This window comes from Stegostoma tigrinum, chromosome 4 (assembly GCF_030684315.1).
Source record: "Stegostoma tigrinum isolate sSteTig4 chromosome 4, sSteTig4.hap1, whole genome shotgun sequence".
NCBI classification, from domain to species: Eukaryota; Metazoa; Chordata; class Chondrichthyes; order Orectolobiformes; family Stegostomatidae; genus Stegostoma; species Stegostoma tigrinum.
Window position 1 is genome coordinate 92,510,625 of NC_081357.1, and position 20,503 is coordinate 92,531,127.

General features: G+C 42.1%; 1 protein-coding gene across 2 annotated transcripts in view; it reads left to right on the forward strand.

Moving 5' to 3' along the window:
* The window catches only part of dst (dystonin), a 528,150-nt gene that overhangs the window by 184,192 nt on the left and 323,455 nt on the right, over window positions 1–20,503 (forward strand). For both annotated transcript variants that reach the window (XM_048530258.2, XM_048530256.2), the window contains 5 exons: window positions 6,040–6,206; window positions 18,192–18,304; window positions 18,518–18,624; window positions 18,766–18,885; window positions 19,039–19,134. In XM_048530258.2, the coding sequence (XP_048386215.2) occupies window positions 6,040–6,206; window positions 18,192–18,304; window positions 18,518–18,624; window positions 18,766–18,885; window positions 19,039–19,134 (603 nt within the window). The remainder of the gene's footprint in view (window positions 1–6,039; window positions 6,207–18,191; window positions 18,305–18,517; window positions 18,625–18,765; window positions 18,886–19,038; window positions 19,135–20,503) is intronic.

Below are 20,503 nucleotides of genomic sequence, written 5' to 3' on the forward strand. Positions count from 1 at the left end.
TTAGGTAAAGGGGAAGTACAACGAGATCTAGGTGTTCTTGTACATCAGTCAATGAAAGCAAGCCTGCAGGTACAGCAGGCAGTGAAGAAAGCTAATAGCATGCTGGCCTTCATAACAAGAGGAATTGAGTATAGGAGCAAAGAGGTCCTTCTGCAGCTGTATAGGGCCCTGGTGAGACCGCACCTGGAGTATTGTGTGCAGTTTTGGCCTCCAAATTTGAGGAAGGACATTCTTGCTATTGAGGGAGTGCAGCGTAGGTTCACAAGGTCAATTCCCGGAATGGCGGGACTATCATATGTTGAAAGATTGGAGCGACTGGGCTTGTATACACTTGCGTTTAGAAGGATGAGAGGGGATCTGATTGAGACGTATAGGAGTATTAAGGGATTGGACACTGTGGAGGCAGGAAGCATGTTTCCGCTGATGGGTGAGTCCAGAACCAGGGGACACAGTTTCAAGATAAGGGGTAGGCCATTTAGAACAGAGTTGAGGAGAAACTTCTTCACCCAGAGAGTGGTGGATGTATGGAATGCTCTGCCCCAGAAGGCAGTGGAGGCCAAGTCTCTGGATGCTTTCAAGAAAGAGATAGATAGAGCTCTTAAAGATAGTGGAATCAAGGGTTATGGGGATAATGCAGGAACAGGATAGTGATTGTGGATGATCAGCCATGATCATAATGAATGGTGTTGCTGGCTTGAAGGGCCGAATGGCCTACTCCAGCACCTATTGTCTATAACTTCATTTCTTCATTTCTGAAGAAGGGTCTCGACCCAAAACATCAACTTTCCTGCTCCTCTGGTGCTGCTTGGCCTGCTGAGTTTATCCAGCTTCACACCTTGTTATCTCAGATTCTCCAGCATCGTCAGTTCCTACTATCTCTAATTATAAATTACGTAGTCTTTGCTTGGATGATTCTTGAGTTGGTTGTCCAATAGCCTTTTCCTTTCCATCCTTAAAACCTTTATAAATAACTCAAATATTGAAACAAATATTTTTGTATGCCCCCTATGATTTTTCTCTTTGGATTGTTCCCAGCACTGTTCTATGGTAAATGAAATAACAAGCTGCAGAGCTGGATGAACATAGCAGGCTAAGCAGCATCAGAGGAGCAGGAAACCTGACGTTTCGGGCCTAGATCCTTCTTCGGAAGTGAAGAAATGAAGTTATCTGCAGTTCCTACTATCACTGTCCAATGGTAACTGGGGAGGGTGGTTGGATGAATGGATGGTTTGTAAAGCAGAGTGATGTCAATGATGTGAGTTGAGTTCCCACACCAGCTACGATTACCGTGAAGGGCTTTCCTTCTCAATTGCTTCTCTCGCCTGAAGTGTGGTGACTCTTGGTTAAATGTCCAGTCATCTCTCTCTATTGAGACAGCAGTCCAATGGTCTGGTAAGACTATGATGCTTTTACTTTTTCCCTTTACCTGGAGTAAGTGGCTTCAACCACCAGGGCAGGCGAGCCATGGCCGACAATGTTGAAACCAGACGCCTGTTAGTCTGTTGGCTTTACTCAAGTGGTTTGATTCATGGATGGTTGGTGACAAAGTACAATGGAGTTAATGAATGTACAACATGAAGGTATATGTCTAGACAGTGGATTTAGTTTTTACAATCTGGTATCATTTAGCAGGATTGTATGTGAAGCAGTGGATAAGTTGTTGATGTCTGGTGACCTTTCTAATGTAGGGGGAGACCACATTGTGAATAGCAAATATAATAGAATGGAAGAAGTGCAATAATTTGCTGCATCACCGGGAAGAAGTGTTTGAGGATTTGGACAGTGAGTAGGAGGAGAAAGAAGGGCAAATGTCACCGATTTCCATGGGAAGGTGACCTTGGAGGGCTGAGCTATTGCGGGTGATGAAGGAGTGGGCCAGTAAATCATGGAGGGAATACTTCCTTTCAAATGCTGACAGTGTAGGAAAGGGGTGGCTATGACATCAAGCTGAAGGCGACTATGAGTAAGAAAGGGGAGGCTGGTGGGGTGGAATGTGATAATGTATGAAAAATGAGTTAGAAACAGTTGAGGGCTCTGTTAACCACCCTGCGTAGAATCCTTGCACTTTGCATGTTCTCCCCGTGTCTGTGTGGATTTCCTCCAGGGCCTTGGCTTTCCACCCACAGATACGTGTGGGTTACATGGATTGGCCATGCTAAATTGCCCTGCAGTGTCCACAGAAGTGCAGGTTAGGTGATTAGCCATGGGAAATGTGGGGTTACGGGATAGGGTGGAGGATGCTGGGTCTGGGTAGGATGTTCTTTAGACAATCAGTGCAGGCTCAGTGGGCTGAATGGCCTTTTCGCCAGGTTTTCTGCATCCTTTGTAATTATGCGAATCTAACTTTTGCCACAGCTTTCTTCATTATTGGCTACTTGTTTCAGGGAGTGAGAACCTGTTTCAGGAAATGTACAGCACCGGCCTCTGGGTAACTCTACGATTGAAAAGACTCCTGATACGTGTAGAATTAAATGAATCTCAGAGCACGTGAAGAGGCCATTCAGTTCAATGTGGCTGTTCTGTCCCTCAGAAAAAGCTGTCTATTTGATCTATCTGTCTGTACTTCTATTTGACCCCGTCATTTCTTTTGTCTCTGTCAAATATATATTCAGTTCATTTTTGGAAGTTAATGTTGAATCTGCTGCTGCCAAAATTTATGCAGTGCAATGTCGAACATAACAATTTGTTGTATGAAATAAGTCCAGCTTCTTTTACTTGCACCAATCTTTCACTGGTTATCACAAGTCTGACTTCACTCATTATTGACTGTCCTGCCAGTGATAAGAATTTCTCTTTCTTCACTTCATCGAAGTCCTTTCTAATTTTGCTCTGTTTGTCTGCATATCTGAAGTCTTTTCCTCCCTGGTACCGCTCTAGTAGTTGAACTCTGTGCCTTTTAAATACCTTTTACAAAATGAAATTCCTTTATTTATCTGATCATCTTGCCATATCTTAAGTTGTCTGTGGACAACACTTGCTTGGGAATCAAGGATTGTAGCTACATCTGGGACTGAAGCAGGACATAGGTAATATTTGATCTGGAGTGGAACTGTGCTTGAAACTGTGCTTCAGATAAGAAAAGTCCTGTTGTTATCTGAAGCACAGTTTCAAGTACAGTAGAAACAACTCAGAAGGAGTTTATTTATTATTGTAAGAATGATCGGATGTACAGGTAAGTCCAGATTTAGTCCCAGTCTGTGAGGAAGGAATGGGAGAAGTAGGGGTGGTGTTTTTGGGTTAGCATCAATTTTGAAAGCATCCTGCTGCGTAGCATCTTAACCAGCCACTCTCTGGATTCAGTGATAATGGGAACTGCAGATGCTGGAGAATCCAAGATAACGAAGTGTGAAGCTGGATGAACACAGCAGGCCAAGCAGCACCACAGGAGCACAAAAGCTGACGTTTCGGGCCTAGACCCTTCGCTCCTGAGATGCTGCTTGGCCTGCTGTGTTCATCCAGCTTCACACTCTCTGGATTCAGATGGCTGCTCACCCTGAGACAGCTGGGGTCAGATAGCATGGGCTCATGCATGCCTGGTTGCAGTTTTAACTTTAGGTTGACTCAGGCCTGTACTGTTCTAAACTTACGAGTTAAAGCTAGCAGCAGGCAGGGTCAGAGCAAGAAGAGACCCAGGTAAGTAGATTTTATTAGACAACATACTTATACTTACAAAGTTTGTTTCTAATCTCTGTTCTCATGTGGGAAGCACTGCCCCCCAGTTTGTGCATAGCAAACTCCCACAAGCAGCATCAATATGATGACCGGATAATCTGTCTTTTTAGTGATGTCAGTTTCGGAATGGACATTGGTCAGGGCACTGGAATAAGCTTACCTGCCCTCCTTTGAACTAGTGCCTTGGAATTTTTTTTTGTTCGCCTGAGGAAAAATATAGCTTCAGTTTGATGTCTTGTCTGGACTCCTGTGACAGTGCAGTGTTGGAAGTATCAGCTTGGAGTTTATGTCTAAATCTCTGAATTTTCAGAATGCTACCCTCGAAAGCCTCAGCTTCTGGCTATTCTTCTAGGCCTGAATAGCTTTACTGTTAGGCCAAGGTGAAGCATTTGTTTTTGGCCACATATAGCCATATTATGCGTGTAAGTTCCTCTGAAATAATTGTAGTATCCAGTGTTTCAACAGTAAGGCATGCAATATTGAAAAGCTGGTTGGGCAATGAGTAGCTGTGTTGCATTGTTGAAATTAAAAATAGTGCCATACATCTTAACAAACAACATTTACATCATAACCACAATTCTGATTGGGAAATGAACAGTCTTTTTGGAAAATGATTGTTGCTGATCATACTGTAGGAACATGCCACAGAAGACGACCATTTGACCAATGTGTCTGTTTTCTCTCAATTGAGTGCCAATCCTGTATTTTTCCCCGTTATACTGCGAATATTTCCTTTACGAGTATAAATCCAACGCCTTACTGAAAGTTACTGTTGAATCTGCTGGCATGCTTTCAGACAGTGCCTACAGCTCATTGCAACAGCTCGGGCTGGTTAAACATTTTCCTCCATGCTTTGTAGTAGTAGCCCCTAATTCCATGCAGATAACAATTGGTGAGAACTCTCTTTCAGACTGTTGTGTACCCTTGGTCCTGAAGACCCCTCTCATAGAACAGCCTGAGGGTTGATGGATGGAGGATTATTCTGCTGCAGGTTTCTGTACCAGACTTGTCTCATTGAATGTCGGATAATAGACCTTTCCTCTGTAGACCAGCAAGGAGTGTTAAACACAACTGCTTTGTTGAAAATGAGCAGAAATGATTGCATTGACAAAAGACAATATGTACTCAATTGGTAATTGTGGTTTAGCAATGTTGCTAAAAATGAGGCTAAAACATGAATTTGAAAACATAGCTTAAATTAATGGCAATTGTGACTGCTGCTTTATGTTTTGGAGAAATCAGTTCCAGTGATTCAAAGTTTTTATGTACATGGTGGGATGGCAGGGTGGTTACAATAGCCTGGTTGAGCCTCAGGAAGGAACAGAGTGGCTGGTGAACAGAGTTTGTCATGGGGAAAGAAAATGATGGCTTCGGCCTTCCTCGTATTTAATTGGAGGAAATTTCTGCTCATTTAGGAGTGAATATTGGGAAAACAGTCTGTGAGCTCAGTGAGTGTGGAGGTGTTTAAAGGGATGAGATAATGTGTTGTTAGTGTGCATGTACAAATTGACCTATTTAAAGCCGACACTAATTAATCAGTGATGACAAATTTCTATTTTTTGGTGGAATTGCAACTTTTCAGTTATGGACACCTGCCATTTGAAATCTTTTTCTGAACTCACTTTCTACCTCTCTCATTTTTGTCTTGCTTTGCATGTCAATGATCTAACACAGATGTACGGTAAGATTTAAAAGAAAGCCCTAAAACTTAAGCGTGCATCATTATCTTGCCTACCTCAAACTCACTGTCTTCACCTTTCTCTTTCTGTGAGCCTGCTTAAAATGAATTTGTGAACAAGCATTTTGTCATCAGTTGTAATACTTCTTGCTTCATGTTGGCATCAATTTTATTTTGTCATTCACCTTTCCCTTGAAGCAGGTTTATCCATATGAAAAACATCAAGTTGTCTTTGATCAGCCTGACGGATTTCAGTCACTGCCTTTTGTTACATGGCAAAACCAAGCCAGTTCCTTAGAGCAGTGCTTGTAAAACTTTGACATTAACTAATGATCAAGTTTTCAAGAGCATTTTCTGGTGTTAATGTTTACTTCAGGTGTTACGTGTACAAGCTATGTTAAATTGGAAATGCTGAGGTCAGTTTGGTGATTTTATGCATTTGTGCACAGTCTTGATGGTAATAGAAAGTGAACAAGAGAAAAAGTATTGCCTCTATCTACATTAAAGTTCTATAATTCCACCTGTTTGAAGTGGCTTTAAAGTATTTGCATTTCAGTGTAGATCATAAAACATACTTTTATTTCCCTGCCCATTCAGGCTGCAGTGGGTTTGCCACTTTTCACTGCAGTGAATGTCATTGCCACTCTTATTGTGGATGCTATTTATTAATATAAGACTTTGTTCTTCAGATCTCTGACATCCATGTTACTGGGGAGTCTGAGGACATGTCAGCCAAGGAGAAGCTGTTACTGTGGTCGCAACAGGCAGCAGAGGGCTACGCTGGAGTCCGATGTGAGAATTTCACTTCATGCTGGAGAGATGGCAGATTATTTAATGCAATCATTCATAAATACAGGTACTAATTTCACACATCTGGCAGACACATACTGCTGTGCTCTGATTAGTTGTTTTCACGTTTCAATTCAGCTTATCGTGTCTGTACCAGTTCTTTGAACTGTACTGATGTCTTTCCCTTTTCCCCATAACCCTGAATATTGTTTCTGTTTAAATAATTATCTAATGCCCTCTTTAATGCCTCAATCGAATCATCCTCTACTACACTTTCAGCAGTGTGTTCCAGAACCTGACTACTCGCTGTGTGAAGAAAGTTTTTTTTTCCCCCTCATTTTATTTGTTTCTTCTGTTGTCTCTCATTCTTGATTTTTTTTTGTTCACGCAAGAGAACAGTATCTCCCTATTTACCAAGATCAATCCCCTCATGATTTTGGAAACTTCTGTCAAATCTCCTCTTAGACTCCTCTCAGTCCCCGCTTCTCCAATCCATTTGCTTGACTGAAGTTTTGCACTCCTGAAACCATTCTCCTAACTGACTCTGCATTCTCCTCGGTGCATTCAATTCCTTCCTAGAGCGCGCTACCCAGAATTGTACACAGCACTCCAGCTGAGATCTAGAAAATCTTATCTGACTACCCAAATTCCATTTTCCATCTCTTGACTCATAGTCCTAGAGCAAGTAGTAGCAGAAGTGCATATCTAAATATTTCTTCAATATTTCCTCCGTATCTACTGTTTCCCCACCGACCTTCTGTTCAAGTCTATCATGACTAGCTTTGCTGTTTCTCCATTTTGTGTCAGATCTTCTTCAGTTCATTATTCTTATTCTGGATGGACTCACATGTCAAGTTTAACCTTATGATACAATGATAACTGTCCTTCAAATGTTACCCTACTGATACACACTCTACAACTGTTGACCCAAAACTCTAATAACCATACCATAATTTGCACCACATCCTATTTACCCATCACCCTTTGCTTGCTGACTGATATTGAAAGTTGGTCTACCAGCACCATACATTTTACAATTCTTATTTTTGTTTTCAAATTCCTCAGTGGCCACACTGCCAAACTTTGTAACCTACAAACAAACCCCCTCAAGATCTCTGCATTCTTCCTGTTCTGACCTTTTTCCTGTCTTCCATCTTAGAGACAGAATGAAAGCAGTACTTTTATGTCCTTTCATGTTGAAAAAATGAGCTCCCCCCCACCCCCCAGAAAATGAACTGAAATTTGCATATTTTTCTCTTTTGGTATATTTGTGTCAAAGGATATGTGCACGATTCTTCTAAGGAAAGTTCAAAGGACTTTAAAATTATTTGATGATCCTGACTCAACATATTTCTGAGAAAGAGAATTCTAAAGACTTGCAACCTTCTGAAAGAAAATCATTCTCCTTTTCTTTATTTTAAATAGGAGATCGCTTTATGTTTATACTGTGTATCATAGTTCAGTAAACTCAAAATATTGTGGATGCTAGAAATTGAAATAAAAACAGAAAGTGCTGGAGAAACTCAGCAGGTCTGGCAGCATCTATAGAGAGAGAGAGCGACAGAGTTGATGTTTTGAATCCGATATGGCTCTTCTCCAGAGTTTCCTAGTAAAAGCCAGTCCCTGAAGGGAAAACATTCTTTCAGCACCTATCTTCTATGTTTTGAAAGTGTGATTGGGATAGGATAGAATTTCATAAATTGGGTCCACCCATTCATTAAAGAAACAACCATTGTGAATGTAAAATTGTCATGATTGGGTAACTTGTAGGTCTTAGGGTTGACGTTATTAGTATGATTGCAGTTGAAATAATTTTGTGCCTGGGTGTGTGCACTGATGATACAGTTTTCACCTGATGTAAGACCCACAACAAATGATTGCCAGGAATTAATCTCATTAAAATGCCACATACAAATGTTGAAATGATGCATCGGTGACATAGACCAATATTGTCATATTTTGTGTTGAAGATAGCCATTGGCACATCCTTACAATTGTTCCAAACCTTCCGTCGCATTTCTTGATGTAGTTCTGCAGCTGGTAGCCCTGAATTCCGACTCCGAGCAGGAATTCATCCAGTTTATTGCACAAGGAAATCTTGCAGTGGTTTCAGTTCATTTTGCCCAATGATCTGTCTCACTTTCTCTCTGTCTCCTACTTGGGAAAGCATTCATTCATTTTAATAAGCATTTTCTCTTTAACCTGTGCTCTCTTTGCCCATAAATTAATGTAATAAATGGGAGATAAATGATCTGATGATTTCCTTCATGTGTAGATGGAGTGATTAAAAGTGCAATATGCTTCATGTTTAGATCAGTTATGACTTACCTTGGATGTTTCAACTGGGTGTGCTCAAAGTCAGCGTTGTCCTAGTGTTAACATTCTTCACTTTAACAAATGTTTAAAAAAAATCACATCAAGCCTTCATGAAAACATTTTTCAAACAACAATTTATTTGTTTTGTGACTGAAATGTTTGGGTATTTCTTCCATGTTAATGTTACAAAAGCAACTGTGTAGTGTTCCAGTGCAGTTTATGTCTGAATTATGGTTTGTGAACAAATGAAGGAAAACTTGCAGTTATATTTGACTGGTTAAGGGGGAATATTGTGTTCATTTCAGGACACAGCACCTGAGGACATGTGTCAGATCCTTACAGAGGGCACTTAATAGAATATATCAAGGATGAGGGACTTTAGTTACTTGGACAGAATAGGAAGGTGGGTTTTTTCTCCCTGGAGCAGAGCAGGATAAGCAGAGATTTAACCCATCCAGTCATAATCATGAACAGTTTTGATCAAGCAACTGAAGAAACTTGCCACTGTCAGAGGGATCAGTAACCAGAAGGGACAGGCTTAAGATGAGCAATGTAATTTTTAAAATTAGTCAATTGCTGTTATCTGGAATAGTGTAGAAACAAATACTGAATAATGTTTTAAAAAGGGAGTTGTATAAAAGACAAGTATTCCAAGACAAGTAGAATTCTTTCCAAGAACCTGCATAGGCAGAAGGAACAGTATAACTGCCTTCCATGTTAGTGATGCTGTGAACACCAATATAATCATTCCAAAGCCAAGCTCATGCCCAGTTTTTGATTCTTGGATAGGCCATGATGCTAGCTGTGGGAATTGTAACTTTACCTGTCTCTTCCAATTTACTAATTTGTATACCCAGTGTAATTGTCTCAAATCTTCCATTGCCCCTCATATTGGGTGCAGATATAAAGAATGAAAGAAATGCCATTCATAATTGTATTACCCGAAAGTTCTGCAAAACGTCTCCTTGATGCCAAAATGAGCAAAGGATTTTCATCCATTCCATACTTCAGTGACTCATCGTGGGAATTCTTTGTCCTGCGGGAGAACATTAAAATATGCCATTGAACTACTCGAAGGGGACTGGGGGAATTCTGTAGTTGTCATTTGTTCCCCGATCGACATTACTGAAGTAGATTATCAGGTCATTTATCTCATTGATGTTTGTAAGATCATGCAGTGTGCAATTAGATTATAGAACACTACAGCATAGTACAGGCCCTTCGGCCCTCGATGTTGTGCCGACCGATCATACCGATCTGAAGCCCATCTAACCTACACTATTCCATGTACGTCCATATGCTTGTCCATTATTGTTTTCTTTGGGGAATGCAATCAGTTACCCGACAGAGGCAGTTGACAAATTGTAATTTTCTCATGTTTATTGAGATTCAGAAAGAAGCATCAGTTTGGGTATGACACATTCATTAATTTGATAATGAAAGTATACAACTGTGACTGATACCAGAGGACAAACAGTCAGCATGAAATGTTCCAATTTTGTTCAAGTGGTGGGGGCAGCACCCTGCTGTCTGCTGAGGTGGTAAGGAACTCTTCCCTCAGTCTTCATCTTCTGGTTCATCTTCCATCTGCCTAGTAAGGACTGCTGTCTGCGGACTGCACCAGATGAGATGAGATCTAGCGCCTATGAGGTCAGTTTGATGAGAACTTCCTTTCCAGAGTTTCCCTATGCCCCAAAACTTATTGTGTCATATTTCCAGGGGCAGGGAACCAACACTGTCTATCAATTATCTGAAATCTTATGCCAGAGGCTTAGACCAACCACATTGTAGGTGGCAGAAATGGCAGCCGAGGATCTCTTAGCTGCAGAATCTTGTGGGATGGAAAGTAAGGATCAAAGCATCCTGTCAGTGTTATGGGAGAGAAGAGAAAGGGGAAGTTGAGAGTAGAAGAGTGGGAAGTGGATGGTACACGCCTAAGGACATCAAAAATGTTCACTTTTTAAATCTGGGACAAGGATTCCACCAGTCTTCACTTTCCATCCCAACAGCACCTTTTGATTCAATTTATTGTTGTCGCATGTACCAGGGTGACGTAAAAAGCTTTGTTGTGCATGCAGTCATTATCATACAAAGTGTATGTAGGAACACAGCAGAGAACAGAACACAATCTTACAGCTACAGAGAGTGGGTGCAAAGACAGCGAGGTCAACAGTAAGTTTACAATTTGAGAGGTCCATTCAAAAGTCTAATAACAGGGAAGAAGCTGATCTTGGATCTATACATATGTGTATACAAACCTTTCTTGCTTCTGCCTGACGAAAGAGAATGTATCTGTGTGGTGAGAGTGGTTGCTTTCTTAAGGCAGCACAAAATATAAATGGAGTGAATGGATGGAAGGCTGTTTCGCATGATGGACTAGGCTGTCTTGGGAACAGCTGTTGCCAAACCAAGCTGTGATGCATTCTACCATTTCCATTTGCATCTAAAGCATTTCCAACACCTCCAGTGGGATGCCACTGCCAGACATGTATTCCCTTTTCCTCCCTTGTCAACATTCTGCATGGACCGTTCCCCCAGGCCACCCTGGTCCACTCTTGCCCCGCTCCTGACCACCTTCTCCCATCGCACCTTCCCATACAATTGCATATTGCCCGTTTACTCCTCCCTCCTCAGTATCCAAGGCCCCAGACACACCTTCCAGGTGAAGCATGCTTCACCTGCACCTTCACTCAATTGTATTATTGTATTCACTGCTCACAATGTGCTTTCCTCTACACCAGGGAGACGAGACACAGACCGGGTGACCTACTTTGTGGGACACCTATGTTATGTCGCAATGATCCCGAGTTTCCTGCCATTTCCACACAGCACCATGTTCCCTGCCTCAACGTTTCTGGGTTGGGGCCTGCTGCCAGGGGACTCAGCACAAACCGGAAGAACAACACAAACTCATTTCCCGCTTATGAATCCTGCCGGCTTCAGGACTTGACGTCCAGTTCAACAATTTTAGAGACTCAACACCTTCAATGGTCCTTTACCCACAGCCCAGGCCCTGGTCATGACACAGGGCTGCTTCAGGCACAGCCAAATCCATTTTCATCTCCCGCCCCATGATCAGCTTTTCTTTGTCCCTGCCTCACAATTATCCATCCCTTTCTCTGCCGGCTCTTCTCTCTCTTTCTGGGCTCCATCTACACCGATTGCAGGAGTGACGGCCCTCACCCTGCTATCTCCATCGTTCCCTAGTTACGAACAGTTCTGGCGATGGGTCACTGAATCTGAAACGGTATCTCTGCTTCAATTCCACAGAACCTGTCAAACCCGCCGAACTCCCCTCCGCCCAAACGCATCGCAAAACCAGCCCAGCTTGTTCCCGCCTCCCTCACCTGCCCTTCCTCTCACCGATCCCATCTTCCCACCTCTAGCTCCACCCCCATCTCCAACCGACTACCTCCTCCCGCCCCCTTGACCTGTCTGTCTCCTCTCCACCTCTCCTTTATCCGTCTTCTATCCGCCTCTCCCTCTCTCCCTGTTTATTTCAGAATCCCCTTCCCCTCCCCAATTTCTGAAGAAGGGTCTAGGACCGAAACGTCAACTTTCCTGCTGCTCTGATGCTGTTTGGCCTGCTGTGTTCATCCAGCTCGACACCTTATTATCTTTGAGTTTCACCAGCAATTTCATTTTCCATCATGTTCACCGCCGGACGAATTGATCTGTCATACTTTCCTAATTATGGCATTGACAACATTTCCAAAAGAGGCCGTACAGTAGTTTGGGTCTTGCTCAGATTGTGAACAATACATAAATTCTGTGTAAAAACAGAAATTGCTCAGAAAACTCAGCAGGTGTGGCAGTGTCTATGGCAGGAAGGCAGAGTTAACTTTTGGGTCTGGTGGCCCTTCTTCAGAACATAAATTCTGTTTCTATTCAGCCTGTTCTATTTTTCCTTTGCTTATTAGAATATCTCTTCTGCAACCATTGAATTTTATTTGTAGGAGGTGTTTAAATATGTTCCCTTTGTAAAAGGCAGTCGTGCAACACAACTGAAATTCTCTGCAATTTTGTGACAGGTGGAGGCTCATTGAATTTCTTTGCTTTGTTATAATATGTCCAAACCTGCCTAAATCTTGACTGGGCACAGCATTCAAATATTTATTTATCTTGTATCTAATTGCTTCATTGCCTGTTCAAGCAGGTTCCTGATTAAACCTGGGAGGTACATAATATTTGTAACTGCAGTTCCCATAATGGACCTCATTAAGAAATGTTTCAGATGCATTTACTAACGAGTGCTGCTTGACTTTTCAGTGACCATGACCTTCCAGCTTTTGATTCAATCTTTTGATTTCAGGTCAATCAAGTGAAAATTTGTGGAAGCAGCCAAGACTTTGGAATGTTCATTTTTAGTTTATAATCATAGAGATGTGCAGCATAGCGATAGACCCTTTGGTCCAACTTATCCATGCTGACCAGATATCCTAAATTAATCTAATCCCTTTTGCCAAGAATTAGCCCATATCCCTCTAAACTACTCCTATTCATATACCCATCCAGATGCCTTTTAAATGCTGTAATTGTACCAGCCTCTACCACTTCTTTTGGTAGTTCATTTCCATACACGCACCACCCTCTGCGTGAAAAGGTTGTCCCTTAGGTCCCTTTTAAATCTTTTCCCTTTCACCTTAAACCTATACCGTCTAGTTTTGAACTCCCTTACCCCAGAGAAAAGAACTTGGCTATTCACACTTTCCAAGCCCCACATGATTTTATAAACCTCTATATGGTGACCCCTCAGCCTCTAACATTCCAGGGAAAATAGCCCCAGCCTGTTCAGCCTCTCCCTATAACTCAAAAGCCCCAACCCTGGCAATATCTTTTTAAATCCTTCCTGAACCCTTTCGAATTTCCTTCCTAAAGTAGGGAGACCAGAATTGAGCACAATATTCAAAAAGTGGCCTAACCAATGTCCTGTACAGCTGCAACATGACATCCCAACGCCTGTACTCAATGCACTGACTGGTATTGATTCACTGTTTGATTCTTGCCATTTGGTTGAGACCATTCACTGTGGTCATGTTTTCTCTTGCATAAGTGTACAGTAAGAGGGTTCAAAGGAAGTAACTTGCATTTATGTGGTGCTTTTTGTGACTGCAGAGTGTCTGAACCCACTTTATTAGCCAGTATTTGAAGTTATGACGTAGGAATCACAGGCACCTAATTTGTGCACAGTAAGCTCACACATATGACAATTTAATGAATGGCCAGACTGTCTATTCCCATAAAGAGGAAATAACGTATGATTAGAACACCAGGGAGAATTCCCTTATTGTTCTTTGAAACATGGTGCAGGATCTTCAACAATTGCCTGAGAGTGCAGACATGTCCTTGGATTAACATGAAAGATTGTATCTCCAAAAGCGCATCAGTCCAGAATTGTGAAAGGAAGTTGTCTGGGAGATGTGACTGAAGAAGCTTTTACTGACTCTGTGGTAAATTTTATGGATAGTACTGTGGCCCATTGTGGATATTTAAATAATTGAAGATGTTTTAATCAATGTGCTAAACTTTTTTGGGTTTCTCGATAGTGCATTTCTCCTAACAGTCCATCGTATTCCTGACCTGTGCCTAATAGATGGTTTAAAAGAGTTTGGAGAGTCAGATGTTGTGTTACTTCCAGAGAATTGCCAGCCTCTACCATTTATGTGGCTGATCCAAACTGAGTTTCTGGTAATCAGCCAACACAGAGAATGTAGACAGTGCAGCATTAAACAGCATAGCAGCAGAGTCGTTCATACACTTTTGGAGCATTCACAAACGTCTGGAGTAGTGATTACTGAAAATTTACAACCCTTTGAGTGAAATCATTTCTACTCATCTCAGTTCTAAGTGATCAATCCCTTATCCTGAGATGGAGTCCCTGTGCTTTAGATTCCACAGTCTGTTCTCTTGACTGTCAAGCCTTCACAAATCTTCTGTTTCAGCGAGAGCACCTCTCATTTTTGTAAGCTCCAGAGAGCATAAACCTAATTTAATCAAAGTTTCGTTACAGGACAACATGAGGATCTCTGTCTTCAGATATTGATCTGGATATAGGATCTTCCTTGAACTGGTCTGGAGTCCAGTTGAAGTTCTGGAGCTGTGTAAATGTGTATACTAACATTTTTATAATCAGAATCCTCGTTATAGACACTCCCAATAGGCGCCTCACATTTTTTTCTCTCTCTCACTCTCACCCTCATGCTGCCTCTCACATAGTCACAGCCTCACTTTCTCTACCTCTCACATTAGTATCCTATTCACTCGCCCACAGTTGCACACCCACTGTATGTGCTTGTTAGTGCACTTTTTCAAATTCTCACCGTCTGTCTCTCAGGGTTTTTCTTTCAAGTTGAGCCCAAAATGATGACTGTTTTGCTTGACATGTTCTCTTTCGCATTGCTAAATCATACAACCTGATGAAAGATTTTGAGAGGTATCTAAACAGCAAATGTTTAATAGATTGTGAAATAATGAAAGGCAGACTTCATAACTGGTAACTGAAGTATGACAACTGGTACGTCTGGACTGCATTCACAATGATCCTTTAATCTGTTTGTTTGTTCAGCACAAAAATAAATTCTGGGAAAAGGTTGAGAATCTTTCAGTTATAGCCCAGATTCTATTCCTGCTTTTCAGAACCATAGCCTTGATTTATCAACAGTATTTGTGCTCGTTTTCACATAACCATACAGAACATGAGAGGCCCTTCAGCCCACTGAGTCCGTAATGCCAAACTATGCTGAATCTACACTCATCCCACTTTCCAGCACATGGCCCATAGCCTTGATTGTTATGACACAGCAAGTGCTTATCCAAGTACATTTTAAAGATTGAAATTTCCCATCTGAATTACCCTCCATGCAGTGCATTCTATCACCCTCTGGGTGAAACATTTCTCCTCAACATCTCTTTAAACCTCCTACCTTTCACCTTATAAGTGTGCCCCTGTTAATAACACTTCAACCACTGGCAACAGCTGCTATCAATACATGCTGCCCATGCCTCACGTAATTTTGTACACCTCAATCAGGAACCCCCCTCAAACCTCACTGCCCCAATAAAATAATCCAAGCTCATCCATCTTCTCTTCATAGCTGAAATACTCCATCTCAAGCAACATTTTGGATGAGTCTCCTCTGCAACCCTGCAGTAGGGTTACAATCTTCCTACAGTGAGGTGACCAGAACTGCTCACAGTGCACCACCTGTGAGCTAACCAAAGTCCTGTATAGTGGCACAACATAACCTCCCTACTCTTAAAATCTGTGACTTGATAAAGCAAGTATTGCTTTTGCCTTCTTAAATCCTTATTAACTCCCTGCCGTGCCATCTTTAGGGATCTGCGGTTGACAGCCAAGATCCCTCTGTTCCTCTGAGCTTGCAAGTGTTCTGCCATTCATTGAGTACTACTTTGTCTTGTTGTTCATCTAAAGTCCCTCATGTCACACTTATCAGGGTTAAATTCAGTTAGCCACTGATCTGTCCATCTGACCAATCCGTTTTATATCATCCTGTAACCTAAGACCCACCTCACTGTCAGCCTCCTAGCCAATAACAATGTCATCCATAAATGTGCATAGTGTATCCTCACATGTCCACCACATTCTCATCTATGTCATCTATACATATCACAAACAATAACGGACTAGCATTGATCCCTGTAGTATGTGGCTGGATACTAGCCTCCAGTCACGCAAACAGCCTTTTACAACCATGCTGACTTCTGCCACTAAGCCAGTTTTGGACCTAACTTGCGAAGTTACCTTTGACCCATGTGTTTTTACCTTCGTTATCAGTTTCCCCTATGGGACTTGTCAAAGGCTTTGCTGAAATCCACATAAACTGCATCAACTGCCCTACCTTCATCTATATGCTTGATCACATGCTTCAAAAATTCAACCAGACTTCTAGGGCGTGACATCCCTCCAACAAAGGTGGGCTGACCATTCCTCATGAAACCTCGCCTCTCTGGATAGTGATTAATTTTCTCTCCTTCCTAATTTTCTCCAGCAGCTTCCCTGCCAATGCTGTGATATTAACTGGTCGATTAACATAGAAACATAAAAAATAGGTGCAGGGGTAGCTCAATTGGCCCTTCGAGCCTGCACCACCATGCAATACAATCATAGTTGATCATGCAATATCTATATTCCATTCCCACCCTCTTTCGAGACCTCTTGATCGCTTTAGCTGCGAGGGCGATATCCAGCTCCCTCTTTAATACATCTAACAAACTGGCCCAAACAGCTTTCTGTGAGAGAGAGAATTCCACAGGTTCACAACTCTCAGTGAAGAATTTCTTCTTCATCTCAGTCCTGAATGGCTTATGCTTATTCTTAGGCTGTGACCCCTAGTTCTGGTCTTCTCCAACATTGGGAACATCTTTCCCGCATCAAGCCTGCCCAGTGCTGTCAGGATTTTATTTGTTTCCATGAGATTCTCCCCCTCCTTATACAAAATTCCAGCAAATATAAGCCCAGTCAATCCAGTTTTTCCTCATACGTCAGTCCTGCTATCCCAGGCATCAGTCTGGTGAACCTTTGCTGGACTCTCTTAATAGCTTGAATGCCCTTCCTCAGACTCGGAGACCAAAACTGCACAAAATACTGAAGAAGGGTCCTGACCCGAAATGTCAGCTTTCCTGCTCCTCTGTTGCTGCCTAGCCTGCTTTGTTTCTCCAGCTCCACACCATGTGATCTCCAACTCCAACTTTGGCAGTTCTTACTATCTCTGACAAAATGCTCAGGTTCTGGCCTCACCAGGCCCTGTATAATTGCAGCATGACATCTGTACTCCTGTTCTCAAATCCTCTCACTATGAAAGCCAGCATGCCATTAGCTTTCCTTACTGCCTGCTACACCTGCATGCCAACCTTCAGTGACTGTTCCACCATGATACCCAGGTCTCATTGCACCTCACCTTTTTCCTAAACTGCCACCATTAAGATATTAATCTGCCTTCCTGTTTTCGCTTTGAATGCCTCTACCACCCTTGAAAAGTTGAAACACATTAGCTGTCTGGTACCTTCCTGTGACCAGGGAAGAATTAAAATTTTGGGTCAAGGCACCTGTGATTTGCTCCCACATCTACCCCAACAGCTTGGGATACTATTCATTCAGACCTGGGGATTTGTCTATTTTTAAAACCCACCACAACTTTGAATACATCTTCACTCCCAGTATCAGCCTTCCCAAGAACCGCACAGATGACCTTCCCAAATTCTATTCCTACATCTTCCTTCTCTAGTGAAGGCAGATGTGAAGTTAATAGGAACAGGAATAGGCCATTCAGCCCCTCAAGCCTGTTCCACTATTCAAGTAGATCGTGACTGATCTGTGGCCGAATCCCATACACCTGCCTTTGGCCCTTACCCTAAATCCTTTGCTTAACAAAATGTATCTATCTCAGATTTAAAATTAACAAGTGATCCAGCATCAGCTGTCTTTTTGTAGAACACAAGAACTCAATTAACACTTTTCCAATGCCCACAGGCTCCATTTGCACCTTTTTCCCATTGATCACTAATTGAACCTACTGTTTATTTGGTTATTCTGTTCCTCTTGACATATTTGTAGGATATCTTGAGATTCTCCTTGATCTTGCCTGCTGGTGTTTTCTCATGTCCCCTCTTTGCCATCCTGATTGGATTCTTGAGTTCACTTCTGCACATTAAATGCAAAAATTGCCATTACTTAAAGCTGTCTCATCATCGTCTAATGGCTTGTTTTAACTTGCAGGCCGGACCTGGTAGATATGAGTCAAGTAGCTGTTCAGAGTAACGTGAGCAATTTGGAACAAGCCTTTGGTGTAGCTGAAAAGCTTGGTGTCACAAGGCTGTTGGACCCAGAAGGTAAACTTGTTGGGAATTTTGTAAACATGATCTCCTGTCACTTTAAGAGTTAAGGAAAAATAAGTCATGTTCTTTATGATCAGAAGAATGTTTAGTTGTGCAGTCTATTTCTTGATGTAATCTCTGATACAACCAATTGCAACAAGAGGAGTGTTCTGAATATTTCATGGCTGAATTGATGGTCAAGTGAAGTGATCCCTATTCTTTCCTTAGATATTAATGTTCCATCCCCTGATGAGAAGTCTGTGATTACATACGTTTCGTCACTCTACGATGTTTTTCCCAAAGTTCCAGAAGGCTGCGAAGGCATCCATGCAAATGTAAGGGTTCACAATGTATTCTCACTCATTAGATGATGATTGTTTCATTCTGACAGTCCGTATAAATGTTTGCTTTTAAATATGATATAACTGCTTCTTGAATTGGAATGACTTTTTTCAACCTGTCTGGCCTTCTGCTAGGATGTTGATGTCAAGTGGATTGAATACCAGAATATGGTGAACTACCTCATGCAATGGATCAAGCATCATGTGACAGTCATGTCCGATCGGAGCTATTCGAACAATCCTGCAGAACTTAAGGTAAGGTGTTTTGGGATAAAAACACTCGATTTCCGAAAATGGAAAGTGGAATATTTTTATTGCTTGATGTCCTAAATGGTCTGACCTAATTTTGCAGTAATTTGGACAGTTCAGTTAGACTGTTTCTAACTTGTCAATTGTTAACCCCTTCAGGCACTTTATAACCAGTACATGCAGTTCAAAGACACAGAAATCCCACCAAAAGAGAAAGACAAAACTAAAATAAAGCAGCTGTATAAATTGTTGGAGGTAAGTGTGCTTTGGTTGAGTCACCTATTATGCTTTTACTGTAGGTAGCCCTGTAATACTGATAGGGGAGTGAAAATTTTGGGGAAAATATAAGAGCATTTAGTTTAAAACATGTTTGGACAGTATTACAGTTGCAGAAAGGATGTCTGGGGACTCGTCAACTGAGGTAGTATGGGCTGAGGTTAGAAACAGGAAAGGAGAGGTCACCCTTTTGGAAGTTTCCTATAGGCCTCCGAATAGTTCCAGAGATGTAGAGGAAAGGATAGCAAAGATGATTCTCGATAGGAGTGAGAGAGACAGGGTAGTTGTCATGGGGGACTTCAACATTCCAAATATTGACTGGGAACACTATAGTTCGAGTACTATCGATGGGTCAGTTTTTGTCCAGTGTGTGCAGGAGAGCTTCCTGACACAGTATGTAGATAGGTCAACAAGGGGCGAAGCCATATTAGATTTGGTACCGGGTAATGAGCCCGGCCAGGTGTTAGATTTGGAAGTAGGTGAGCACTTTGGTGATAGCGATCACAATTCTGTTATGTTTACTTTAGTGATGGAAAGGGATAGGTGTATACCACTGGGCAAGAGTTATAGCTGGGGGAAAGGCAATTATGATGAGATTAGGCAAGATTTAGGGAGCATAGGATGGGGAAGGAAACTGCAGGGGATGAGCACATTAGAAATGTGGCGCTTATTCAAGGAAAAGCTCCTGTGTGTCCTAGCTAATTATGTACCTGTCAGGCAGGGAGGAAGCTGTAGAGCGTGGGAGCCGTGGTTTACGAAGAAGGTGGAATCTCTGGTCAAGAAGAAGAAGAAGGCTTATATTAGGATGAGATGTGAAGGCTCAGTTAGGGCACTTGAGGGCTACGAGGTAGTAAGGAAAGACCTAAAGAGAGAGCTCAGAAGAGCCAGGAGGAGACATGTGAAGTTGTTGGCGGAAAGGATCAGGGTAAACCTTAAGGCTTTCTATAGGTATTTAAGGAATAAAAGAATGACTAAAGTAAGATTAGGGCCAATCAAGGATAGTAGTGGGAAGTTGTGTGTGGAGTCAGAGGAGATAGGGGAAGCACTGAATGAATATTTTTCAACAGTATTCACTCTAGAAAATGAAAATGTTGTCGAGGAGAATACTGAGATACAGGCTACTAGACTAGGTGGGATTGAGGTTCACAAGGAAGAGGTATTAGAAATCCTACGGAGGGTGAAGATAGATAAGTCCCCTGGGCCGGATGGGATTTATCCTAGGATCCTCTGGGAAGCCAGCGAGGAGATTGCCGAGCCTTTGGCATTGATCTTTAACTCGTCATTGTCTACAGGAATAGTGCCAGACGACTGGAGGATAGCAAATGTGGTCCCCCTGTTCAAGAAGGGG